The following is a 24,898-nucleotide window of genomic DNA, read 5'->3' as shown; positions in this document are numbered from 1 at the left end:
ACTTACACTATTGCAATATTCCATTAATGCAGTATCAAGTGACTGTAAGAAGACTGTGGGTCAGGAAGAAATAAGGAGAAAAAAATGACTCTTACAATGCTGATGTCTTTCAGAATGCATGTCCAATAATTTAAGCAGAAACAAACCTAGGCAAGAATGCTACTCCAATATTAATTTAAATATATATATATAAAAGCAAACAGTGTTCAGTTTTGCCAATTTTATTGAACCAATAAAATTCCTACTAATAACAATGAAATAAATTTCTGCAAGTATAAATGTGATACAGTTTAACAAAACCCATTGTTCTGTACCTATAAATAGATTTTCAAAATGTCATAAAAAGTGCAGTTATGAATTGTTAACATGTTAATACACAGTTCCTTTATTTCAAATGTGTTTGCCTTGACTCACCAACAGTTCCTTCTGCATCTGTTCAAATAATATTACCCATCCCTCCAAAAAAAAAAAAGAAAAAAAAGAGGCATTAAAGCACTAGAATATTACACAAAAACTGATCCATTCAGGTCAGCTTTAGTCAGAACTGTAGAATCAGCAACACAAGAAAAATAAAACCTAGTTGTACATACAAAAAGCTTTCATGGGTTCTATAATCTTCTTAACTGCTGACTTATGTGGAGGGCATAATAGTTGAAAAGCCTTATATGGTTAACTAACTTAGACTATATCTACAGCAGGGTCTGATTTGCCTGAACAAGTTTAAAGTGGCTGTTTAGCAAGTTTGCTATTTTCAGAATTGAAACTATAAATGTAAGACTGCCATTTGACACTGAAAATTGTGTGAATCCTAAATTGCATCAATGATCTATTTGATAAAAGCTTATTCTAATTGAAAACCTTATATAGTAAGAGACTGATAGATATATAGCAGTCTTAAAGATCACGTCATCCGCCTCACGTTAGTCCAAAGTCACGTGCTTCGTAAAAAAAATTACAGTAACAAAGCACAGGACTACAAAGGCAAAACATCACAGCTTCTGATTACATGGAATAAAAAGTACCAAGGAACGCAAAAGATAATTCTGTATTAATACTGATGAATTAAAGAACTATAACAGACATTTCACAGCATGCTACATATATCACTCACAACTTAAGGATAAAATGATGTCTAAAATTGAAAGATAAGAAGTTGGCAATCTGATTTCATGTGCAATTCAGCTACAAGTCTTAATATATACATTCATGATGTAGCTGATCTGCAAAATCAGGTTAAAAAAAAAAAAGAGATTTCAAGTTCAAATCCTATTTCATAAGCTAAAGGATACATCCAGTTCTTCCATGACCAGGAAAGTTATTTTCAGGTTTGAAGGAGCTAATCCAAGTAGCAAGGCCATGTTCCAAGTTGACCTGACAGGGTTCTTTGTAACCTTGCTCCAACTGTGCATGTGGCTGTGAGTATTCTATTAGCATGGAGAAGATGCCAAACTGGCTTGTGGTTTGCTTTCTGTGTCTATCTTATCAGATTGAAAAGAGTAAATGTGAGGAGAAAGAGGAAGGGGAAAATTGCATTTTCTTTCCAGGGAAGATATATGGATGTAAAGGAAATTATCTGCAGTAGATATAGAGTTGGGATGACTTTCTTTCCTTGAGGAACAAGGGTACCATTTAACGTTTACCCTTTATTTTAGCGAACCAGTGAAATTCAGAAAGGAGAAAACAGTCTCAACCTTACGAAGGAAATTTCTTGGCTACCCAACTGATACATTTCCTTTATCCTACCTTTTGATCCTTCCTTATCAGATTTGGGAGTCAGTTGACAATCTGTAAAGACTAACTCAAGAAAGAGATGTATAATCAGTTTCATTCAGTAAGTGTCATATTGTATATACTTAAGCTAATCAGCATTCATAAACAATATTTTAACAATAAAGACTAGAGAGCGTCTCTCCTTTTGATATTCTTTCTGTTAAAATTATACATTCATTTTTAAGAGGTTAAACTGAGGGGTGCAAGAAAATAGACTTTTAGCAAATTTATATACCAAAAATTACATTTATCATATTTAGACTTACTAACATTTGATGCTGTCCTATGAGCTGTAAGATGGGGTGTTTGTTCTAATGGCTATTTTATAGTATGCATTTTATTATTTCAAAGATTTCCACAAGCATTGAAAAGAATCAGATATGCATCCCCCCACCCACCGCCCCCATATTCCTTCTTTTTTCAGCTCTGGACTTCATGGTGGTGCAGTCATAATTAAAGCTAGAATGAACACTTCATGACATATGATTTAATAAAAACCATCCTTTCAGTCTCCATCATTCAAGTCTCATTTCTTAACTAGGCATCTATTCATTTCTGGGCCCTTAAAGGAATTGACTAGACTCTGTTATCAGGTTGGGTTGTTCATGAACGGGCGTGGAAGGTCACCCAAATACCACTGTAGATCATAATAATCTGTACTTTCAAACAAGGGGGGTTTGTCTTCAGGTCAGACAACCGTCTATAGATAAACACGCCACACGTTAGAAGCCTGACAGTGTTCATCTATGGACCACACTGAGCAGGCACTGGCCAGAGAGGAAGAACTGCTGCTACTTCCTCTTCTGTGCGTTTCCTGTTCCTTAATGATACTGTCTGGATATACCAGAAGTACAGCCATGGTTGTAAGGACTACAAAGGCAGTGCATTCCCTTTTCATCCTGTAGCTCATTTTCCCGCATGAGAATAGGGTAGGAATAGGGGTTAGAAGCTTAGTCTAACCTAGGGAAGCTTGATCAAACCATTATGTAGCCAATTTTATGGTATTTTATCTATATTATAAATCAAATGTTCTTCTGTGATCCAATGGGACCACCTAAACATCCTTTATCATATGTCCTTCTATCGGAAATGTGTTTCGAGGCCCAAATGACACCAATAAAACAAATGTCTGAAACACCACCCATTTGTACGCCAGAAACTTCCTGTTCCATTGATAGGTTACAGATCAATCTGGATTGCTGGAGAATTTCCACTTTACATTCAAATAACTTGGACTAACCAAATATAGATCCAGGTTAAGATGGCAATTCAATCACTTTAAAATCCTGCTAAATGCTAAATTCTGCATGGTAGAAATAGTTCAATTTCTGTATCATGTATAAATATAAAGATTCCTACTTTGATAGAAGGCAAAAATCTTCTATGATTTATTTAAAATATGGAAGTAGTATTACTGAACAATGGAGAGTGAATCCATGAAAAGGTTGGATACTCTGAGTTTATAGGCTCTTTGGGGATGAGGTAGAGGAGAGCAAGATATTTTGGCAGCTGGGAAAGGGTACAACAGTCTGGGATGGACGAGATTACATGTGGTGCTGCATTAGATCTGGTAAGGTGTCCAGGGCAAAGGTTAGCCAAAATATAGCTAGATGGTAGGGGGATTTCGAGGGAGTTGGGACAAGTCGTATTCCTCATGGATGGAGAAGAAGTAACTGGGAAAAGTAAATGCTGGTGACGATCAGCAGGTGGCTGGTGATGTTTCGTTTGGATTGTGAAAAGGTGCTCAGACCAAGATGGGCTGAGGGGAGGGGAAGAGAGCGAGCGTGGTAGAGGTCGAGGCACTTGGAGGAAGAGAAAGCAGGCAGGAAAGGACGGGCTGAATGTAGGCAGAAGCTCCCACAATAGCAAGTGCTCCTTTAGATTAGGTGTGTGATGCTGACAGCAGCCACGCTCTTAGAATTATGGTCCATGTGTTCTTTGAAAGACTCTTCCTTCCTCACAGGGTTCTGCCTTGACAGGTACCTCTACCTCTATGATCCATTTCACCCCAGATATTTTTGTTCTAGGTCTCACCTGAGCGGATACTACTAACGAAGCCAAATTAGCATGGAAGTAAGCTCCACATACAGGGGGCACTGAAGTTCTGTTGACTGAGATGAATACATTCATATTACAGTACTGTTTTAAGGAAAGATTATTTGATTCTCAGTCTCCAGAGGGATATAATCGGGAAAGATAGTTTATGATTATGGCCACCTAGAATAAGTTCTGACTATAAAATTACATAACTTAAAACTCGATCTGAATAGAGGAGCCATATACCTTTCAGTTTACTGTTGAATTATACTGTTAGCAAATTTCCTCTACTATTTATATAACATTATTGTTGCATAATTTTCACTTCATGCAAGACTGTCTATTTGCATAAAAGAAGAAAAAGTCCCCTTAGATAAAGAGAAGAGTTTAAGGTCTTGCTTTCCAGAGGAATGATTTAGAATTGTCTTTAAAACACAACATAAAACAAAACAAAAACCTCATTTTACTAGCACAGTGCAAATCATTTTTATAATATGCACTGAAATTTTTTTTCCCTGACAAATTGTCCTTAGTGTTTAAAAGAATCTTACCATCATATATGCATGCGCTCTGCATGAAAGTGGTGAACTATTTTTAAGTACACATCTTTAATTGTTCGTTGATAATTTCATTTTGCTGTGGCATAAAGATCTAAGATTTTGGATTTAAAAACTCTATAAGGTGGGGAAAAAAGTTGCTCAGGAATAATGTTAACTAGTTGTTAGAAGCATTTAAAATCTTTAAGGGACTCAATTTGTTTATTTATTTCTTTTGTACTGGGGTATGTTTGTTTTACAATGTTGTGTTAGTTTCTACTGTACAGCGAAATGAAGTAGAATTCCCTGTGCTATACAGCAGGTTCTCATTAGTTATCTATTTTATACATCCTAGTTAGTGTATATAGGTCAATCCCAATTTAAGGGACTTTATAATACAATTAAAATAGGGGCTCTGGTTCAAATATGATTTTGCTATAAAGCTGACATCGAGTTTTCTGTTCTAAGACAGTCCTGTGTTGCTCTGTCACTATTATTTGAGTTTAAAGTCATAATTACAGGCCAAGGCCATGCCCCAGATTCCACACTAGCCATTCTTTATTTCAAAAGTACCCCAAATGGGACAAAGATTCTTCCTGAGACTGAGATAGTATCCTTAGCTCCAAAAGGTGAAGAAATAATAAGTTGTCCCGTCTCAAAAGCCTGTTTTCCTCTAATTATCATGAGTCCATCTGAGGAAGCCTCATCAGAAGGTTCCAAGGAGGCACCTGCCTGGCCACTCCTGCAGTCAAGGGATTGGGTTCAAGATTTACTTTCAGAGAGGAGAGTAGTTGGATTTTCCTAAGGTGATCTGAGAAATTGAGAGTTATAACTGGAAATCGGAAAATTTGAAATTCAAAAGTAAACGGCTATCCACCAAGCATATACATCAGTGGATTATTAGACTATTTTGAAAGTAATAAGCAACGGAGTTAGAGACTTCCCATTCACGTGTGCTCTTCTCACACACACCTGCACATCTCAGTTTGGCACAATGAGAGCCCAAGGGGTGGGTTAGCAGATCGTATAGTCACATCAATACACCAATTGAACCAGATATCTCTTTTAAAAATATCACATTTTAATATAAAAAGCTATACTATAAATTACTACATAGTAAATTCAATACTCTGAAAAAATACCACCCTGGAAAACCGCATCAGAATTTCAAGTTTGCATTAGCTGAAGTTCACAGCAAACTCGCTGTACAATGGATTTCACAACCTGGAAGGCTGTGTATGCTGCATTTTGGCAGGTGCTTTGGCACCTTCAAAGTCAACTTTTCTAGGCTGATTCAGTGAGGTTCATAAATATATTGTTTTGTCTTTGTTTATAGTTCCAAGTCAACTGATTTTCCTGATTAGTGATGAGACAGATCGATGCTGAGCTAATAAGAAACCTTGCTAGGAAAGAGATCTAGTAAAGGCACTAATATTTCCATAACCCAACTCCAACTACCTACATTTCCGGGGGTTGGGGGGAACACAAAAAACAAAAACTAAGTGGCCATTTTAGTTACTTAAACCTTGTTTCCCCTTTTGGTCTAAAGCTCATATGGTGTTCTGTGAGAATTTCTCCTCCTTTTCAATATATAAAAATCATTTTTTATCCTGTAATACAGGTCACCTGCACAAAAACATAGGGATATTAAATGAAAGAATTCTAGTTATAAAAAAAAAAGTCAAGAGTAAAGGATATCCTCAACTTGAAAGTTCTAAAATTAGGGAAGTCAAATGGACATGCATGTTGTCATTCATATTTTGCCATTCCCCTAAAGACTTTCTTCGTACTTAACACATATCTATATAATGTGATATGGCATAAAATCAACATATGGTATATGCAATAAACAAAACAGACTAGATCTGATACGAGTTCTTTGAATAATCTCTTTAAATAAATCACCCTGTCTTAAAAAAAATTAGCAATTTTCCTCACGTGGAAGATTTCAAACAAAATCCTGGAACCTAAAAATGCAGAACTATCTCATATTCATAGGTTTACAGTCATCTTTCTATTTTCTTATCTAGAACAAAGCCTAAAAGAAAGCAACCTAATGGATTGTACCAGAAAAGGATGATAAATGGTGGGGAAAATGATTGAACAGAACACTAGTCCACAATTCTTTCATGAGAGAAAAAAAGTAAGTCCTAGATAACAAGTAAGTCTAAAATGAAATCTTTGTGGGAACTCTAACGGAAAATTTTAACTATCTTATTCACTATGAAAAAATGGATCTGTTTTAAAACAATTAGCATGTTTGTGTAAAATTCAAGTCACCCTTAGTTAACCAAAAAGTGTTTAAGCAGTGCAGTTGTGTCCTACTGGATAGCTGTAAGCATCTCTTTAGGCACTTCACTGGTTCATTAACATAATATAAATTAAAGCTATAAACACATAATGTTGTGCTCTGTGAAGATAATCTAATCAAGCAACATAAACCAATGCAAAAATGTGACTTTTGGGATGCTTTTTCTTCCCTTAAGACTTGAGATCTTTTTTTAACCAGTTGTCCAAAGAGATTTTTCTGGGGAAGGGGATGCTTTGGCATTATGAAAGGAACATTGTTCAACCCCAGGAAGGCAAAAGCCTTGGGCGATAAAGAAATCTGAACCAAATTTCTTTATGGCTCTGTGTTAAAAGGACACTTCTGCAGTGACATAATAGGGGGAAAGTCTGTTGTGTATTTTTTTAAACATATTGCACTCTTTTGTTGTTGTCGTTCAATCACATTAATGCATAGAAACACAATTTTTACCTTTGAATAATAAACTGTTTAACCTATCAATCATAAGAAAAACCATGGAAAATAAGTTCTAAAAGCCTAACAAGGAAAAAATATAGGTATATTAACCTTCCTCTGCTTACTGCAATATAGAAAACACTATGAGAAAAGAAAAATGTGCAAAGAAAATTTTTGGTCAGTCTTATGTGGGTACATGTTTATATGTGCCAACTAAATGAACTGTAAGTAGCCCTGCAAGCACTGATTATTTCTGATGACTGAGGATTACTGTCAGTGATAGAAAGGATTGTGCATAATTCCACTTTTAATATATACATCTGATATGGAAAACGGAAACTTCTGTTCCAGAAGAGAAAGAAACTAGCTGAATTTGGCATTTCAGTAGCATGCTATAGAATTCATCATGATCAATTTCACATTAAATTATGGACAATGGCTGTATCACATTTCATGTTATCGCCAATAGCAGTAAAAACAAACAAACAAATAAACAAACAAACAAAATAAACAGTGCCTGACAAATAATCTCCTGGGGACACAGATGAGTGTCCTGTGAGCAGCTTAGTTCAACAGCGCATGCTTCTCCTCCACCAGATTTAGGACACAACATTAAAATTCTAGAATGGCCAGAGGAGGTCATTCATTGCTGAATTCCGATATCTGAAAAACAATTGCTTGAGCAGATTGTAAGCGCTTTTCCATATTTAAAAAAAAAAAAAAAAGGAAAGAACAAAAATACACATACACACAAACCCCAAAGCACTGAAGTTAAGCATTAACAAACCAGGTTCATGATTTATGATCAGTATCCAAAAACCCAACTATAAACAATGCCAAGTAGTGCTCCTCAGTATTATTTTTGCAATTGTTAGTCATGTTAAGCATCAAGAAAAAGAAAATACATCATTGCACATTACAGCCGCCCCCCAAAAAACGGCTAAAACTTTGACACTAGAGAATCGAATAATGTTTGATGCTACATCACAAACAGCTTCTGATGTATATCCTATGTGAAAAGGTCTTTACACATATATGACATTTTCCCTGGATGATGCTTCAGGTCAAATGCCGAGTTATGGCACGAAGAGCATAGAGAAGCTCAGCTTGCATCCGTGCTTCCATTAGAAGTAAATTTACGTGAACCTAGAAATGAAAGCGTTACCAATTTAGTGACCATTATAAACAACTGAAAAAACTTTAATTTTTTTTTTCATATATCAGACATTCACAAATGTTTTTCATGGGTATTATAGACACATATACAAACACATATGCCTGGGCATATTTATGCGTGTACATGATGTAATACTCATAAGAACACTGCGTTTATAAAAAAAAGTGAGCAGTAAAAATGACCCCTAAAGTCTTAAAAAGTCCAATAATTTTGTTAGGATCGATGTTATGTAAAGACAGTCAATCTTTTGGGCTATAAAATAAAACTAATTTTTACAAATCACAATTTTCCTACAAATTATACTTTCTTCCAGTTGTAAAATTTTATATGGCTAAAACTCAGCCCCACGTTTCTTATAGCCTATGCTTATTCCTAGGAAAGCTTTTAAAAACATTTCTTACTATTTACAGGCATACCTCGTTTTATCGTGCTTTTTGCTTTATGGCACTTTACAGGTACTGTGTTTTTTATAAACTGAAGGTTTGTGGCAACCCTGCGTCAAGCAAGTCTATCGGCATCATTTTTCCAACAGCGTTTGCTCACTTTGTGTCCGTGTCACATTTACGAATCCTCACAACATTTCAAACCCTCCACCAGCAAAAAGATTATGACTCACTGAAGGTTCAAATGATGGTTAGCACTTTTTAGTGATAAAGTATTTTTTAAAATTAAGGTATGTACACTGTTTTTTAAGACATAATGCTATTATACACTTAATAGACTACAATATAGTGTAAACATAACTTTTATATGCACTGGGATATCAAAAATTCATGTGACTCCCTTTATTGTGACATTCACTTTAGTGCAGTGGTCTGGAACCAAACCCATAATATCTTTGAGGTATGACTGTACTTGGGAGATATTAAAGCGAAAATGTGAAGCTTAAAGCAGTTTGGAATTAGTGTCTGGTACTCAGATCTGCATAGCTTGCCTAGAGTCTTTCAGATACAGCTGTGAACAAGCACCTAACTTTTTTGGGGGGGATACAGCTCATCCGATAGGTTAAATTATATACCCGCATATTTTCAAAATTTTTACAAAGAAATATGTTGTGATATATTTAGATTATTTTGATATCTTTCTATAGGTTAGATGTATTGTTGGATCTATTCTCTTGATGAGTAAGGAGAATTTCTAGATACCACCTAGTAAAGGGAGAAAATCTAATGCAAACATGTAAGCAGAGCATAGCGATCCATCTCGGAGAGATGCTGGAGGCAAATGGGTATTTATATGATGTGTGATTGGCTCTAAGGCTTCAAGAAAGTCCGCTAGGGATTGAGGTCATAACATTCTTTATCAAAGTCATATGGTTACTGAGTGAATATTAGGACCCTGAAAAGGTTTTCTTACTCTCAAGCTTAGAAACTGTGATATAAATGGAAGATTCGTGGCCTTTAAGGTCAAAGACCTAGGATTTATAGCCATACTTATACTGTAGTAGTATGTACTAGTATATTGTATATAGTATATCTTTACTGTACTAGTAAAGATCCTTAACATTTATTAGGTCTTAAATAAGGATTCCTATATATTTCAATCCAAAGAAATATCCTCATATAATAACGTATTTGACTCAAAGATCCAAATCCATTATATTGTCAAAATACCAAATTACCAAATTGGAATGAGAAACCCTTGTTCTAAGAGGTTAACTGTAATGGCTAGAGTGAAAGAATCTCTAAATGGATATGCCTTCTGGGCATACAATAATATAAAATTATAGCTCACACAGCATCTCTGAAGGTTTGATTTTTACTAGTAGGATGGTGGACAGTTTCCCAAATGTACTTTTAAAATATCAATATTCAGATCCAATCTTTCAAAGGCCAGTGCTAAACTTTTACTTTATACAGCACACTGGACAAAACACAGAACCAAAATTTCGTTAATACTCAATAAACCCTAATTTAAAATCACTGAAAGAAAAACAGATGGCCAGATGATGCCACTTCCATTTCTTTGATGGAGCTAATTTATTAATATTTTCATGTATAATTTTTTCATAATCATTACTTCTTATATTGAATATTTGTCTACGGTAAAAGGTTTAGTCATGAAACACACCTTTTCTGAATGTTTGAACTGACGCCAGTAGCTATCATACATGCGCTTGGTAGTCCTCTCAGGATAGCAGGTCACTGTCTTAATGTAAACCTTCAGGCTTCGTTCAAGTAACTGATTAACTTCTCCATAATCATAGTCATCATACCTATAAGCGATATGACAACAAGCTTTAGAATGACAGAATCAAAATTTCTGATTTCTAAAATTATACCAAGACACAATAATTATCTAGTAATTAAATACCAAAAGCTCATTCGTTAATTCACTTAACAAATAGTTACTGAGTGTCTATTATGTGCCATGCTACTCCCCTAGGCACCGGTGATACACAAATGAACAAAATAGACAAAAATCACTGGACCCGTGGGATTTAAATTCTGCTGGAGAAAAAAGAATGAAATGAAAAAGAAAACCATACAATGTATCAGATAGTGATAACTGGTATGGAGATAAAATGCAACTGGAGGCTGGGAGGAAAATTGTGATTTTAGATAGGGTGGGCAGGAAGGCTTCTCTGAGATGCTGACATTTGAGCCCTAAGGCAGGAGTCTAGGGCTTCCCATTTCAAGGAAGAGAGGATAATCAATTGTGTCCAATGTTACTGACTAGTCAAAGAAGATGCTACTGAGAAGTGACCATGGCAAGGAGCTATGCAGAGGTCACGGACAACCTCAGTAAGAGCAGCTTTGTTGACATAACAGGAGTTATGCAGTCGGTTCACAAGAGAATGGGAGATGAGAAAATGGTGACAGTAGACATACAAAGCTTTTTCAAAGAGATTTGCTGTGTATGGGAGCAGAAACATGAGGCAATAGCCAGAGGGAAAAGAAGGATGAAGAAAGAATTTCTTTTTTGAGATGATGAGAGAAATAATAGCATGTTTATATACTGATGGGAAAGATCTGATTAAGAGAGTAAAGTTGATTATGCAGGAGGGAGAAGGGAGAATTGCTAGAACAGGGATCTTTTGAAGATGAGAGGAGATGGGATTCTATGCCCAAGAGCACAGGAGTATAGACAGTTCATCCATAATATGAGAGAAGAAAGAGCAAACAGGCACAGAGGCAGATACAAGGGTAAATGCAGTAGTGGGAGCTTGTGGGATTTCTCTTCTATATTTTCTGTTACTTTTTAACCCAAACATAATGCTTAGTTTTAAAAAAAAAGCCTCCAGGATTTTATATAAACTTTATTTAGTAGCATCCAACTGAGAAAAATAATCACCATAATATTTGTTATTTATTGTTTTGAATATAATAAATATTTATTGCAAGTGAATTAAAATCTATTAGTGTTTATTTTGCTTAATTATGTTGGTATAATACCTGCTTTAAAGTGTGACGATTCTTTCTAGAATGGCAAATGGACAAATAGCAGATTTATTATTTACCATTGTAATAGTGTCCTTTAGGTGGACTATTTCATTATTAGTTGATTTTTCAGGAAATTTGGGATTTTTAAAAAAGTTATAGAAACCACCATTTGTTGCTCAACAAATTGAATTTTAATTCCATTCCATAAAGGCTTTCTGATACTATATCAGAAACGATCAACTGAATGTATTCATCCAGTTGACTGAATGAGGATTTTCTTTAGTCAACTGAATGTATTCATTCAGTTGACTGAAGGGGATTTTCTCTTTCTACAAATCCCTCTCCATAAAAGTCTTCAAAACCCAGCTCAAAAAGAATGTCCTCCAAAAGAGCTTTCCTGATTAGACCATTCAGTCTCATTCACTCATTGACTCCCTGTCCTCTCAATTCTAATTTTATAAATTTAGAGACCACTAATTTATATTGACTTACAGTTTCATTTCAGTGTTCTTATGTGAGCTTATGTGAGCTTTATGAGGGAGGACTCTACCCTAGTTTTATTTATACCTTAATTACCATTCCTCCAAAAACCAACCAACCAACCAGCACTTCTTATTGCTATCTAAAGGGTCATAATATATACATTTTTAAATGTCCAGTTCATCCAGTAAGGTTTCTCAAATTGAGTGATTCTCTCCTATCCCCAATGATTACTGATATTCTTTTCCCTAACTAGTAGATTCTAACTACTATAGTTATATATGCATTTTAAGATTTGTAACAGTTAAACAAAGAAGAATGCTTTTCTATAAGACAGAATTAATTTTTAAAAATCAGAAGTCCACGTGTAATATTTTCTCCCCAGAAGCATATACTCCTCAATGGGATAGAAGTAAGACACATGCCAGAATTTTCACTTAGAAACATATAAAACTGTCTCCGTGATGACCATACCTGATTCCGAACATACAGTGAACGTAGTTAAATAAAGCTCTGCGCAGCATGGTTGTGTCAACATCCTCATGGGTGGCCATAGTGTTATAGGTGAGATTGTAGACCATGCGGAACTTCTCATCAAGAAGATGTCCAATGTCAGAATAAAGTCTGTTCACCAGGGAGAACCCATGATTTTCCCAGGTATAGTCCTAAAAAAATAAAATGTATCTCCAATTACAAAATGGTCACTCTCCATTTAAAGTCTATGTTTTTAAGTATAACAACTGAAGCAAGTAAGTGGAGATATTTCAAAGTCCGTAATTCTTTCACTAATTCCAAGTTTGTAGCTTTACCAAGAATGCTTCACATCAGTTTGTAGATGGGAGTGCTGTGCTGTTTCCTCGGTGGGTCCAGGGTTTGGCACACTGGTGATGAACTCTGGTTACCTCCTGTCGTCAAGTACTACGCAAACTATGCCGTCATTTGGAAGGACCCCAGAAGACCTTGGAATATTCCTATGTGACTAAACCTACTCAGTGACACGGATGGTTAGCAGATCATATGAAGCAAGCACGGAGGAGTCTGACTTTATTCACACTCATACTCTTTTTATGAACTACGTCACTACTATGGCTCTTTTCTAAGGCTGGGGAGGGGGTGGCCCTTAAGCCCGTAACTACTGATGTATATGATCTTATTACAAAATGCCTTTTTTACTATAAATGTGAACATATCACTCGATTTCCTCCCTGCCCTCTCCAAAAAAGGACATTATACAACTATCATGTAATAATGCAAGTAACTGAATAAAGCAGTTTCCTTTTGCCTTCTAAGGGGGTTAATGTTGAAATAATAATCCATCAACTGGGACATCAAATTAGACAAGGCCGAAAACTAGGTTAAATAAAGATATTTACAGATTCTATCGAAATGCTCTATTAATTTATTTAGAAGTCAATCTATTTACATTTCAACATTTTACAATTAAAATGACAGTATCTCTTCTCCAGTTTCTCTGAATTAAAGGCATCTCATACCTGAGCTCGGAACGTTGGCAAATGCTCCTCTCCTCGTCTGGCAAAGTCTTCATACCCAAAACCAGGGTCTTCGATATATCGGGAGACATCAGATGTTATAATCATGTCATCCTCAAAATCTAAGGACAATAATGAACAACCTAGTGTTAAGGAAACCATACGGAGTTAGAACAAATGAATCAGCTTCATTTTCCTCCACTTTTTCGCTTAGCTTTTCCATGGCTTTCCAAAGTGACAATATTGACTACATGGCTTAAATTCACATAAAATATCTTTAGCTGAAGTTTTGAATACAATTTCATTACCAAAAATATTGGCACTCGTAACATTCAGCTGAGTTACCCAGGCAAAAATTTGACTAAATATCTAAATAGTAGTAGTCAAGGATCAATACATGTGTTTTACTTATTTAGAAAAGGAAGATAGCACAGGCCTTTGAATATAAAGCTTAAAAAGTTTTTTGATCTCTCCAGGGGATGAAGTAGGATGTGGGGAAAGAGAAGGGATGAAGGTGAAAGACCACTTAAAATTCAGTTTAATGTTAAGATGAATTTTATTAAAATTATATGGTGTTTCATCTGGATGTATTCACAGTGAAAATTAGTTCAATAGAGTTCATTTTTAGCTTACAAAGAGGCATCTAGGGAGAACTGGTAAGGGCTCACAATAGGGAGGAAAGTAGACTTTTGGGTACCACTATTATTCCCTTAGTTGATTTGGGTGCCAGTTAAACAGGAAGGATCAGTTTGTGTGTAAAGTTCATTAAGTTTTACACCTAAGATACATGCACTTTTCTGTGTACATGAAAACAACAAGGTATATAACATATGAAGTAAACAATGTGCTTCTGAGACTGTGATTAGAATATTATCAAAATGGCATTCAGAAAGACAGAAGACTATAATAATATTTTAAGATAGTTGACTTCTGAATACTTGATAATATTAAAAATTTACCACTGAAAAATTGTAAATGCCCAATGCATGTTAATTTGGTTTAAAGATAATTCTTTTTTAACTTACTTTTTTTCCCCCTAGGTTAGTCTGTCTTTATAATTACTTTTTTTTCTGATTTCAACCACTAAAAGGGAATGAACAACCTTTATTTACTGCCTTCTACTCTAGAAAATGAACACATATTTTTCAAAATAAAACACTAGTTTCTTCCACATAAAGAACAGTATTTTCCTAATAAGTGTTTCAATTAATATTAAATAAATTTAACATTTAATAAATACATAAATATTAAATAAGTAGTTAATGAAACAATTTTGTGACATAATAAAAATTATAATCCTCAAGTGGACAGTCTTGAGAAGCTTAAAATACAAGTGCAATTACAGTAATTAATCTGAAAGACCTAATAGACTAGTAGTACCTGAATTATCTTTAATCTTTGCTATTCATGAAAATCCTAGCAATTATTCTTTTCTCATGAGTTTTGACCCTTCCTTAGTTCCCTTGGCATGGACTAATTAGGGTGCTTAATATAGGCAGGAAAGCTCAAGTGCCCAGGCTACCCAACCTAGGAAACAGCTTATTAAAATCTTACATAACTTATTACACATAAAGAGAAGAAACTAGCATTTGTTGAGTACTTACAATATACCAGATCCTATGCTATGTACTTAATATCTATTTTTCATTGTTTCATTAATATGAAAAGAAATATATGCTTAAGAAATAATATGAAAATAAATATATACTTAAGAAATATATACTTAAGAAATAAAACTAACTGTAAGTTACTAATACCATTATCAGTACTGAGTGTCAGTAATGAATACAGTGTGGGTTAGTTTAAGATGATGTGGGAAACTTGTAAACATTAAACTACTTAAACTGATCTGAAGCTTTTAGGTGACTTGCACTTCTCTGAAGAGAAAGCTCAGGCTTCTTCCCACCCAACCCCACAACCACTGCCCTGTCTCCTTGTGCTCCAGCCTCTGTTCAGAGAAATAGAAACACTTAAAAAATGGTGTTTTCAATTCATTATCTCTTAACATGTATGGACGAGGTTATGCTTTCTTTAATTCAGTCCATCACATAATAAATATAAATGAAGCCAAAAATGTAAAATGTAGTAGCAATCACTGAGGCTGCTATGAAAACTAGGAGTCTTGTGGGTTAAACCAAGACCAGTGAGTAAGTCTCTGATAAATAAGTTCTATAAACTTATTTTATTTATCAGTGCTATAAAATAAACTTATTTTATAGCACTGATAAATAAGTTCTATAAAATAGTTCCTCTCTTGAAATGATCTTTCCCCCACACTGTACAACCAGGTGGTCTAATTTGGCAGACACCGATCCTGGAGTTGACTGTTACACAGCTGGCTCCTTTGACTTTGCTCTTAGCTTTTGTTTTGCTCATATATGTTTCTAAGTTGTCACAGGAACTTTAAACATTTTAAAATAAACAATAAAGAGTAAAACCAAATGTGATAGAATTTATCCTACAAATAATATCCATCTATTCATTTTCAAATTAGGAGTCAGTCAAGATCTGTTTTCTAGACAATTTTGTCCATAGAAGGAAACGTACAAAGTTCTCTCACACTACAAATATTTTTTTCCTAAATTTACCTTAAGAAGTTAAGTTAAAAAAAAAATGTGTCTGATCGACAAATCTAAAACTCTAATCTTAATTCTATCTAAACAAATATTTCAAACTCTGGACTCAAAATATTATTTTACATATTATCTGCATTCTTCTGCTCCTAAGAGGTGGCTACTAATATACTACAGAAAATACTATGTTACAGTAATGGAACACCATTCTAACTTGGAAAAAAAACAAACAATAAAAGCTAGTTAACTCTGTTATCAAGCTACAGAATTCACCCCTTGTAGAACACTTTAAACATTTATTTTCTCCAAGAGGTTTGAAAAACTATTCTTAGAATCTCTGCATGGAATCTAAAATGCTTTTATCACACTGATCAAACCAAGAAACTTGTTATAGAGAAAAATAAATTTCTATTCCCATTTTAAAACGTAGTAAGTCTATAAAAATAACTCAATTAGCCACATACTGAGTCATTTTTCTGTTATCTTTGTGTGACCAGCAAATTTAGTACTGGGAATGGTGAAGAGTTAATAATGAAACAATTTATTTCCTTGAATAATTTATAAATGATGCAGCCTTTTCTGTTAAAATCAGAACATAATTTTTGGCTAGGGTCTAACACTTGATAGTCAAAATTCACTATAGAAGCTAGAAGTCCTTGCTCAAGGGTCCAAGAAGGTAAAGACTGGGATTCTAAAATATATTTTCAATACTAAAAAAAAAAACCTAAAAGAAATAAAACATTTATATGTCCTTTAAGCTCTAATGGTCTTAGACAAGCTTTAAAAAATTAATGTCTATGCCATGTTTCACCGCTATTCAGCTCCAAGTATTTTCTAACCATTGTAACTTTTTCTTTCACTCTGTGCTATTTAGAAGTATACTGCTTAATTTCTAAACACTTGAGAAGTTTCCAGTTATTTTTGTTACTGATTTCTAGCTTACTTCCATTATAGTCAAAAGTTATGCTCCATGAAATTTTAATCTCAAAATTTGTTGAAATTGGTTTTATTAACAGTATATGGCTGACATTGGGAAATTTTCTATGTGCACTTGAAAAAATGGTATATGTTGCAGTTTGGGATATAGCGTTTTATATATATCAATTAGCTAAAGTGTGCTAAATGAGTTTAAATACTCTCTGGATTTTTGTCTACTTACTCTTTCAGTTATAAAGAGATGTATATTAAAATTTTTCATACATACACACAAAAATTAATGTCTAAAAGTGAATAGATATTACTAACCTTAATACAATTACATTTTAAAATATTGGTTTACCTAGAAGGCTCATTACTTTCCTTTGTCCCATTTGTTTTCCCTGGATGGTTTTTATAAACAACGCTTTAGACTTTAACTCCCAAATATAGGCTGATAACTTCCAAAACTTTATCTTGAGCTTAAAACCCTCTCCTGCTCAACAGTTGCTGCTCCAAGTGTGGTTTGCTGACCAGCAGCACGGGCATCACTTGGAGACGTGACAGAAATGAGGCTTCTCAGGTCCTGGACCAGATGGACCAAATACACATCTGCATTTCAACAAGATTCCTCAGTGACTCAAGTGCACATTAAAGTTTGAGAAGCGCTGTACTAGATGTCTCCAGACTGGAAGCTTTAGAGACATCGCAACTCAACATGTCCAAAATAGGGCAGGTTATGTGCTCTTTAAGGTTAGAAAGGTCATCATGATAAGGCCTCTACCTACCTAAGCAGCTTCCTCCTCACATTACCTACCTCGTGAGTTACATCCTAATGCAGAATGACTTGCTTCTGCACCCACCATCCTGTTTCCTTACCACCGTGCGTTGGCTCAGCCAGGTATGCTGTTCACCACCAACTCCCCATCCCCCAGCCACTGTCAGACTCCCTTGCACTCAAGTCTCTAAGGTTTAGCTTCGAGCCAAGCAGCTGGAGGAAGTCCTCCTCCAGGACCCCTTCTGTCCACACTCCTCCCCCACCACGACTGGGTCCATATACCCTTCACATTCTGCCATGTATTGTAATTATTTCTTTCTCTCCCACTAGCAATGAGAGCCGCCCAGAGGGCAGGAATCATGCCTTATTTAGCCTGGAAACCTTAGTACCTACCACCCTGCTGAGATTGCATAGGGTACAATAAATGTTTGTAGTATGAATAACCAAATAATCAATAACCAAAACAATAAGCTTCTTTATATTTGGCATTTCCTGCTGGTTAGAAGCTCTGAGAAATTATTACTAAATATACCTAATTTGGTAGATAAAATCTTTCATAAAAAAAATCATCGGCGAAATGATAAAAGGGGTTCTTGTTCTTCCTGGTAAGACTTCTGAGAGCTATTGGTCAACGTTATATTTAACAAACAAGTCATGGCCAAATCAATTACCCTCAGGATTTATGAGACTGACTAGCGTTATGACTAGTCATTTTGAAGCCCTCTTTTAAACCAAGGGAACTCTAAAAATAAATGTTATGTAGATTGATGACTTTGAAGGGTTTAAGCTTTCAAAGTCTATTGAGTCTATGCTATTTTAATAACGTTTACTATGTGGTGTTCAATATCTTTTTTAGTCATAATTGGAAAGTTTCCCTCCTATTTCAAAGTCTCTCAGAATATTAAGGAAAAAATGTATTCTTAGGACTAGAGCAAAGAAGCCTAGCTTTTAATACAGAATGAATTCTTCCAAATTCAATCTAAGAAAATGACCTAAATAATATATTTTTATAAAATTCCAAAGGTTTCTCCAAAGAAATGCAAATGCAGTGTAATTTTAGAACTAATCTGGAAAAAAGTGGCAGTGTGAGAACAATCCTCCCACATAACTCCCCACCCACAAAAAAGGCAGAGACATTTCTTACAAATTACATCTGTCGAAACAGAATTTTACTTATCATTAAAAAAAATTACAAAAGTAGGATGGATTAAATATTCCTATCTAACCTTATAAGCAACTGGTCTGCTCTGAAAAACATTTTATCCAGGATAGAATATGAACTACAAAACTGAAGTACCTCTCAACTGAATCTGAAATATATTCAAAGATACACCAACATAGGAGGGGAAGCAATGGTATCAGGGTCAGGTAGAGGAGAACTAAATGAAAGGAACGTGGTAGTAAAATCGTTTGGACATATCCATATGGAAAATACTGAAGGTGGTCTGTCAGGGTTCTAAGAACAACTAAAAGGCAAAGACAGTGAAATAAAAAAGCACCTGAATGAGGAAATGAATGAAAAGTATCTCCAGAGACCACAAAAAGACTTTCTTTCTTCTCCTTCTCAAAGCGAGTGGTCATTTCTTCCTGAGATGCCTCTTCATCTTCCCTTTCTTCTTGAAGCCTTTTCATTCTTTCCATTAAGGCCTCTAGCTCACTTAGAGAATCGACGATCTGGAGCCAGAGAAGATAATATTGGGTGTTATTAATATTAAAAGTTCTTCCAGTCAATGTCTCCATCTCCCAGTGTCACCTTATGCATAGTGGCACTAGCAGAGTTATTAAGTTCCTAAGTGGGTTTTCCAGTAACTCCAAAGAAAATCATGTACAAAATCAAACATTTTCAGAAGTGTAGTGTTTTTGCTTCAGCTATAAATACAGAAAGTTTATATGAATGGATTTATTTAATCTAGAATTCTAGAATTTGGTATATATTAAATTACATTATCACTTATTTTGAAAATTGAGGCAGCCTTATGATTTGTAATATGATTTGTAATCTATTTGCTTTAAAAGCTTCCTTAAGACAATTCAGAACTTCAGGTACAGGTTAAATTTTTACAGTAATAAAAATTATACGAAATATTTCAAGTACATAATATCCTGTTTAATCAGATAAATTCTCTAGATTTTTTTTTTTCTTTTTTTTTTGCGGTACGCGGCCCTCTCACTGTTGTGGCCTCTTCCGCTGCAGAGCTCAGGCTCCGGACGCGCAGGCTCAGCGGCATGGCTCACGGGCCCAGCCGCTCCGCGGCATGTGGGATCTTCCCGAACCAGGGCACGAACCCATGTCCCCTGCATCGGCAGGCGGACTCTCAACCACTGCGCCACCAGGGAAACCCTCTCTAGATATTTTTAACGTAGCAAGTTAAAAGGCATAGTAGTAAAGTAAACAGTTAAGAAAACTAACCCCAAAGTTGCTGCCTGTTAGAGATGCATTCTCTATGTTGTTGTCATTAGCGAGATCACACACACAGAAATTGTTGACTGATATTAGCCTGAATCCATTGGAGATTTCTGGATCTCTTTCTGGATTGATGCCACTACCAAAAACAAAGCTTGCCAAAGCATGATAATGTGCCAGTAGGACCACAGCATGTACCAGTTCGGGCAGAGACCAATTATTTTCTCCAGTTTTGACAAGTTTCTGAAATGAGAAAGCAAATCAGAGTAAAAGTGAAAATCATAGAATGCTACAAAGCAATTTTAGAATTGCTTTTAATTTAGAATTAGAATTTAGAATTCCCTTTAAAAATGTTTCATATATTAAAGATACAGCTTTGCTCAAACAATGTTACATTAAACCTATCAAACCTAACAGCAGAAGTACGTTGTGGCTTCTCTGAAATTTCTTATATATACAATGGAACTTCTGCTTCCAAAGCACTTTTACATATTATGCTATTTTAATAAGGTATTTTAGAGAATCCAAGAACACTGAAGCTACTTTAAGTAGGGAAGGGACTTTAAAGATTCTCTAGCAAAATCATTCATTTTAAGGTTTTAAGGTAGAGACTCTACCTTAAAAATCACATAAAAATTTATTTAGTAAGCTAACTTTTAGTTATCTTTTAGATATCTTCTCTGACGGAGGAAGAACCTATTGCAGATGAGAGAAACTGTAGAATACTAGCTCACATTTGAAAGGACATAAAGAATATCAAAGCACTTTTTTATATGCTATTTTACTGGCTCCTCCAGATGAATGATGGAATCATAAATGAAGCCATTAAAAGCAGTAATCCCTCCAATACCAATTCCAGCTGTTAATCCGTCAGGGATCCTCTCTCATCCATCTCTGTCTATCTGTCTGTCTGTCTCTTTCTCAGTACGTGTGGATGCGTGGGATATGTCCTGCTGTGCCTTCATCCCCCCACCCCACCACAAATGTAAAACTTTCATTTGTTTCACTTCACAGCTAAAACCCCAAACCAAAAAAACTGCTTTTGCCTTACTCTCCATTATTTAACTACACACAAATTTAATATATTACCAAAAGGTCAGGGGAAAAAAAGGGAAAATCAATCATATTCTACCACTCCAATGTAACTTTTACATATTTTCTTTTATTTTTATAAGTAGTATTATATAATCCGAGTATACACACATTTTTCTCTGCTTTTCAAACTTTTTGAAAAGTGCAATATTCATGGGGCTCCACTGTCTTCTATTAATTATTAAGCAGGGGTTATATTGTAGCCCAGGACTACATCTTCATTCCCTTACATGTTCAAATTGCTATAACTTTGATCATATTTTTATAAACAATCCCTAATAGATAATAAAAGTCTGAGAGTATGCATATTGACAAAAGCTAAGTTTGGTTTAACTGGGTAAATGACTAACAAAATGAGGAAAAAACAAAACAAAACAAAACCAAGGACATTTCTGTGCATTAGAAGCAGGGATTTTAAATACCTAAGGCTTCTACTGATAATGATTTAGACGATGACTCCTACTTATTGAATAGTGACCAAGTGCCAAGCACAGTGCTAGGCATATTATACAACAACCTCACCCTGGAGGCCTTTCACAGACACTCCTTTTGAAGGGCAAGTGCTCCAGTCAATCACAGTTCTCTTTCTTATCTAAGTTCTAGTTTCTAGAGGCATGTAAGCATACACACACCAGTGGGCAAATCATTTTTATTTGCAAAACCACTTTTTCAAAATCTTAAAATTATGAAATGTTAGATCTAGAAAAGAGTTTAGAACTCATTTAATCTAGGTCCCTCATTTTATAGAAGGGTGAACTACCAAGGCCCAGAGAAGTAAACTTACTAAAGGTCACAAACTTGTGGGTAACAGAGTTAAGAGACTAGAACCCAGGTATCTTATCCTGCTAGTGCATGTTCTTTCTTCTATCTACTGTTTGAAAATAGGGATCAACTTTTCTTATAGCTACTCGCTAAAGCACTAGTATAAGCTAATTACTGACTACTTGAAGAGAAATATTCATTTACATTGAAATTAAACCCACTGACATTCTAAATTTATCTTTTCTACACATATTAATACACTATTTTTATTTTTCCATTTCCTAATATGCAAGCATTTAAAATTAAGTCTTAAGTAAAATACTTAACTAAAAAATTAACTCTTAGTGAGAATCGTTAGTAAACTATTTTTTTTCCCCCAAAAGAAACACTCAGTACCTGAATGTGCTCTTTTGTGATCAGCCAGGGTCGGTGTGCTAACAGCTTGTTTATTTCATTAAGATTTTTCAGTCTTTGTGGTACATATTCCAAACCATTCAACCACTCAGCAATACCTCCTGTCTTTAAAAATTCATCCACATGCATGTTTATTAAGTAAGAACACTGATGTCTAGCTGCAGCCTAAAACACAAAGAAAAAAGTTAGTGGATAAAATAGTCATGGTATGGTCTTATTCTACTATTACTAAGCCAATCACTGAGATAAAGTTAATTTTTATAGCTAATAATTCTTTTCTTACAAAATCCTCTTCCTAAAACTTTCATCACAATGCTGTCATAGATTCTTGAATCAATACATAAAACTGATACTTTATATAAGCTAATGTCACAAGAAGCCAATTACTTCCCATCCAGAAGTGGTACAGGTCAACCTAGAACCCATTTTCTATTTATGTTAAGGAAATACATGTTCATTTCATTATGGTAAATGATAGCAACTGTATTCTACTTAAAAAGCAATAAAATCTCATTAACTTGTATTGTAGCAATTCAGAATGTACGCCAATTTGAGTATTTCTCGTACTCCCTTTGAGATAACTGTGAATCAGCCTTATCTGTGCCCATCCTCCTATCGAGGTGAAACTGAAGCTCACTGACCCTTTCTTTCATATGTAAGCCGGAATCAGCCTTGATAAGTTGGTAAATCCATGCAAAACAGACTTTTCACCTCTCATTTCCTCAAGGCTGCTTCTCAGTTAAACAGTATTGTCTTATTCTATTTTCTACATCTTATTTCTCTCTTCACTGATGACCATTCTAAGTTGGCTTTCGGCCTTACTGTCATCAAAACCTTAAGCTGAGTAATCTTTGTCAAGTTCATCATTTAATAAAACACAGGATGCAGCCTTTTTTTGTTGTTTAAAACTTCAGTGAGAGCATAAACAAATTAAACTGGATAAAAACTAACTCTTGGCTGGCTCTGCTCACTCTGCCAGCCCAGCCGTTCCACTAACCTCTCTAAATATATAGCACTTGCATCTTGTCGTCTTCTTTCCTCCAGCAATAGTCCAACTGTAGCATTGCTTCTACCCTTATTACACCTGCTGCCTATCACCCCAATTTATAATTCCCCCCCCAAACATTAACTAGCTAACTAGTTTGTACCAAGTACTAAACTTAGAAGTATTAGAGTTCACTTAAGAATTCTTCTCTTATCCAGAGCCTCCTTTGGTGCTGGCTGATACTTTCCTCTTATTTGGCCAAATTAGTGATGTTCACCTTGTAAAGAATGACTAAAATGGCACAAACAACCTGTTTTATATTAATAATAAAAGAAAGCTATCAGGAGCCAAAACAAAACTTGTGGGCTACTAGAGATATTACTTTGGACCCTACAAGCATCTTTAATCATAAGAGATTAAACATGGAAAATAACTTTACTAATAATTAAATGAGAAACATTCAGTACATTAAGTGGCTTAAAGCATTCAAAATGTATCCAATGGACTTGGAATCCAAAAGTCCACAGGCTTTTTCAGTTCTTATTTCTACCTAATTATACTTAGCTGAGCACACACATATAAAACTAGGAGGGAGAGGGACCAAGTGAGGATGATGTCACGTGAACACAGCCCACCATGATGGCGATGTAGTGCCGGTGTGGTAGAGGAAGGGGGCCGTCCATGCGCAGCATGTAGAACTGGCTCCTCAGGAAGGACTCCAGGTACTGCGTGTGCAGACTCATGACCTGGGTGATGTTGTCCAGGCGACCGGATGTAGAGTATTCTTCCACAAGAAAGTTAGTACGTTCATCCACTGTGTTTGCTTGGACAACCTTCCAATCAAGAAACAAAACAATATCATGATTTTTGTAAACACACCCTTGGTTTACATACATTATGCCACGACTGAAGCAAATGAATGTTCTTTTTATATTAACAGACACTGAAATTATGTAGTTGCTCATATTAGAAACAGAAATGAAAAAGAAAGCCCATGCATTTTTGGCTCTGGGACAATTTATTAAACAACAAATGTCAAATTATCAAACATTATACACACAGCTATGAAATTGGAGAAAAGAAGCTCCCATCTGCTTTGCCAGGCACATAAGGCAAAACTAGGGAGGCAAAAGCACTGGCATCTGATTACATATATTTACAATTTTATCTCAATAGCCTATGAAGATACTTAATCACTATATCTTAAGACAAGTATTTTCAGACTGATCCTTTGCTTTTTTTCATTATTCAACATAAAAAAAACTTTCTGCAGTCTTTTTAGGTACAAAGAAAAATATGATAATTTGTAGGAAAGTGTTAATTGAAAAATTAATAAGGACACTAGAATTCCTATTTTGA

General features: G+C 35.1%; 1 protein-coding gene across 1 annotated transcript in view; it reads right to left on the bottom strand.

Moving 5' to 3' along the window:
* Window positions 1-272: 272 nt before the first annotated feature.
* The window catches only part of SESN3 (sestrin 3), a 74,101-nt gene continuing 49,475 nt past the window's right edge, over window positions 273-24,898 (bottom strand). Inside the window, exons 3-10 of the mRNA XM_060104226.1 lie at window positions 24,175-24,372; window positions 22,537-22,719; window positions 20,293-20,529; window positions 19,382-19,556; window positions 13,620-13,738; window positions 12,601-12,791; window positions 10,334-10,478; window positions 273-8,232 (exon numbers count right to left, since the gene is read on the bottom strand). Coding sequence (XP_059960209.1) covers window positions 8,146-8,232; window positions 10,334-10,478; window positions 12,601-12,791; window positions 13,620-13,738; window positions 19,382-19,556; window positions 20,293-20,529; window positions 22,537-22,719; window positions 24,175-24,372 — 1,335 coding nt within the window. The 3' untranslated portion in view covers window positions 273-8,145. The remainder of the gene's footprint in view (window positions 8,233-10,333; window positions 10,479-12,600; window positions 12,792-13,619; window positions 13,739-19,381; window positions 19,557-20,292; window positions 20,530-22,536; window positions 22,720-24,174; window positions 24,373-24,898) is intronic.

The sequence above is a fragment of the Mesoplodon densirostris genome, chromosome 7 (assembly GCF_025265405.1).
Source record: "Mesoplodon densirostris isolate mMesDen1 chromosome 7, mMesDen1 primary haplotype, whole genome shotgun sequence".
NCBI lineage: Eukaryota > Metazoa > Chordata > Mammalia > Artiodactyla > Ziphiidae > Mesoplodon > Mesoplodon densirostris.
The sequence above is the reverse complement of the archived record's forward strand: the minus strand, read 5'-3'. Positions and strand labels throughout refer to the sequence as shown.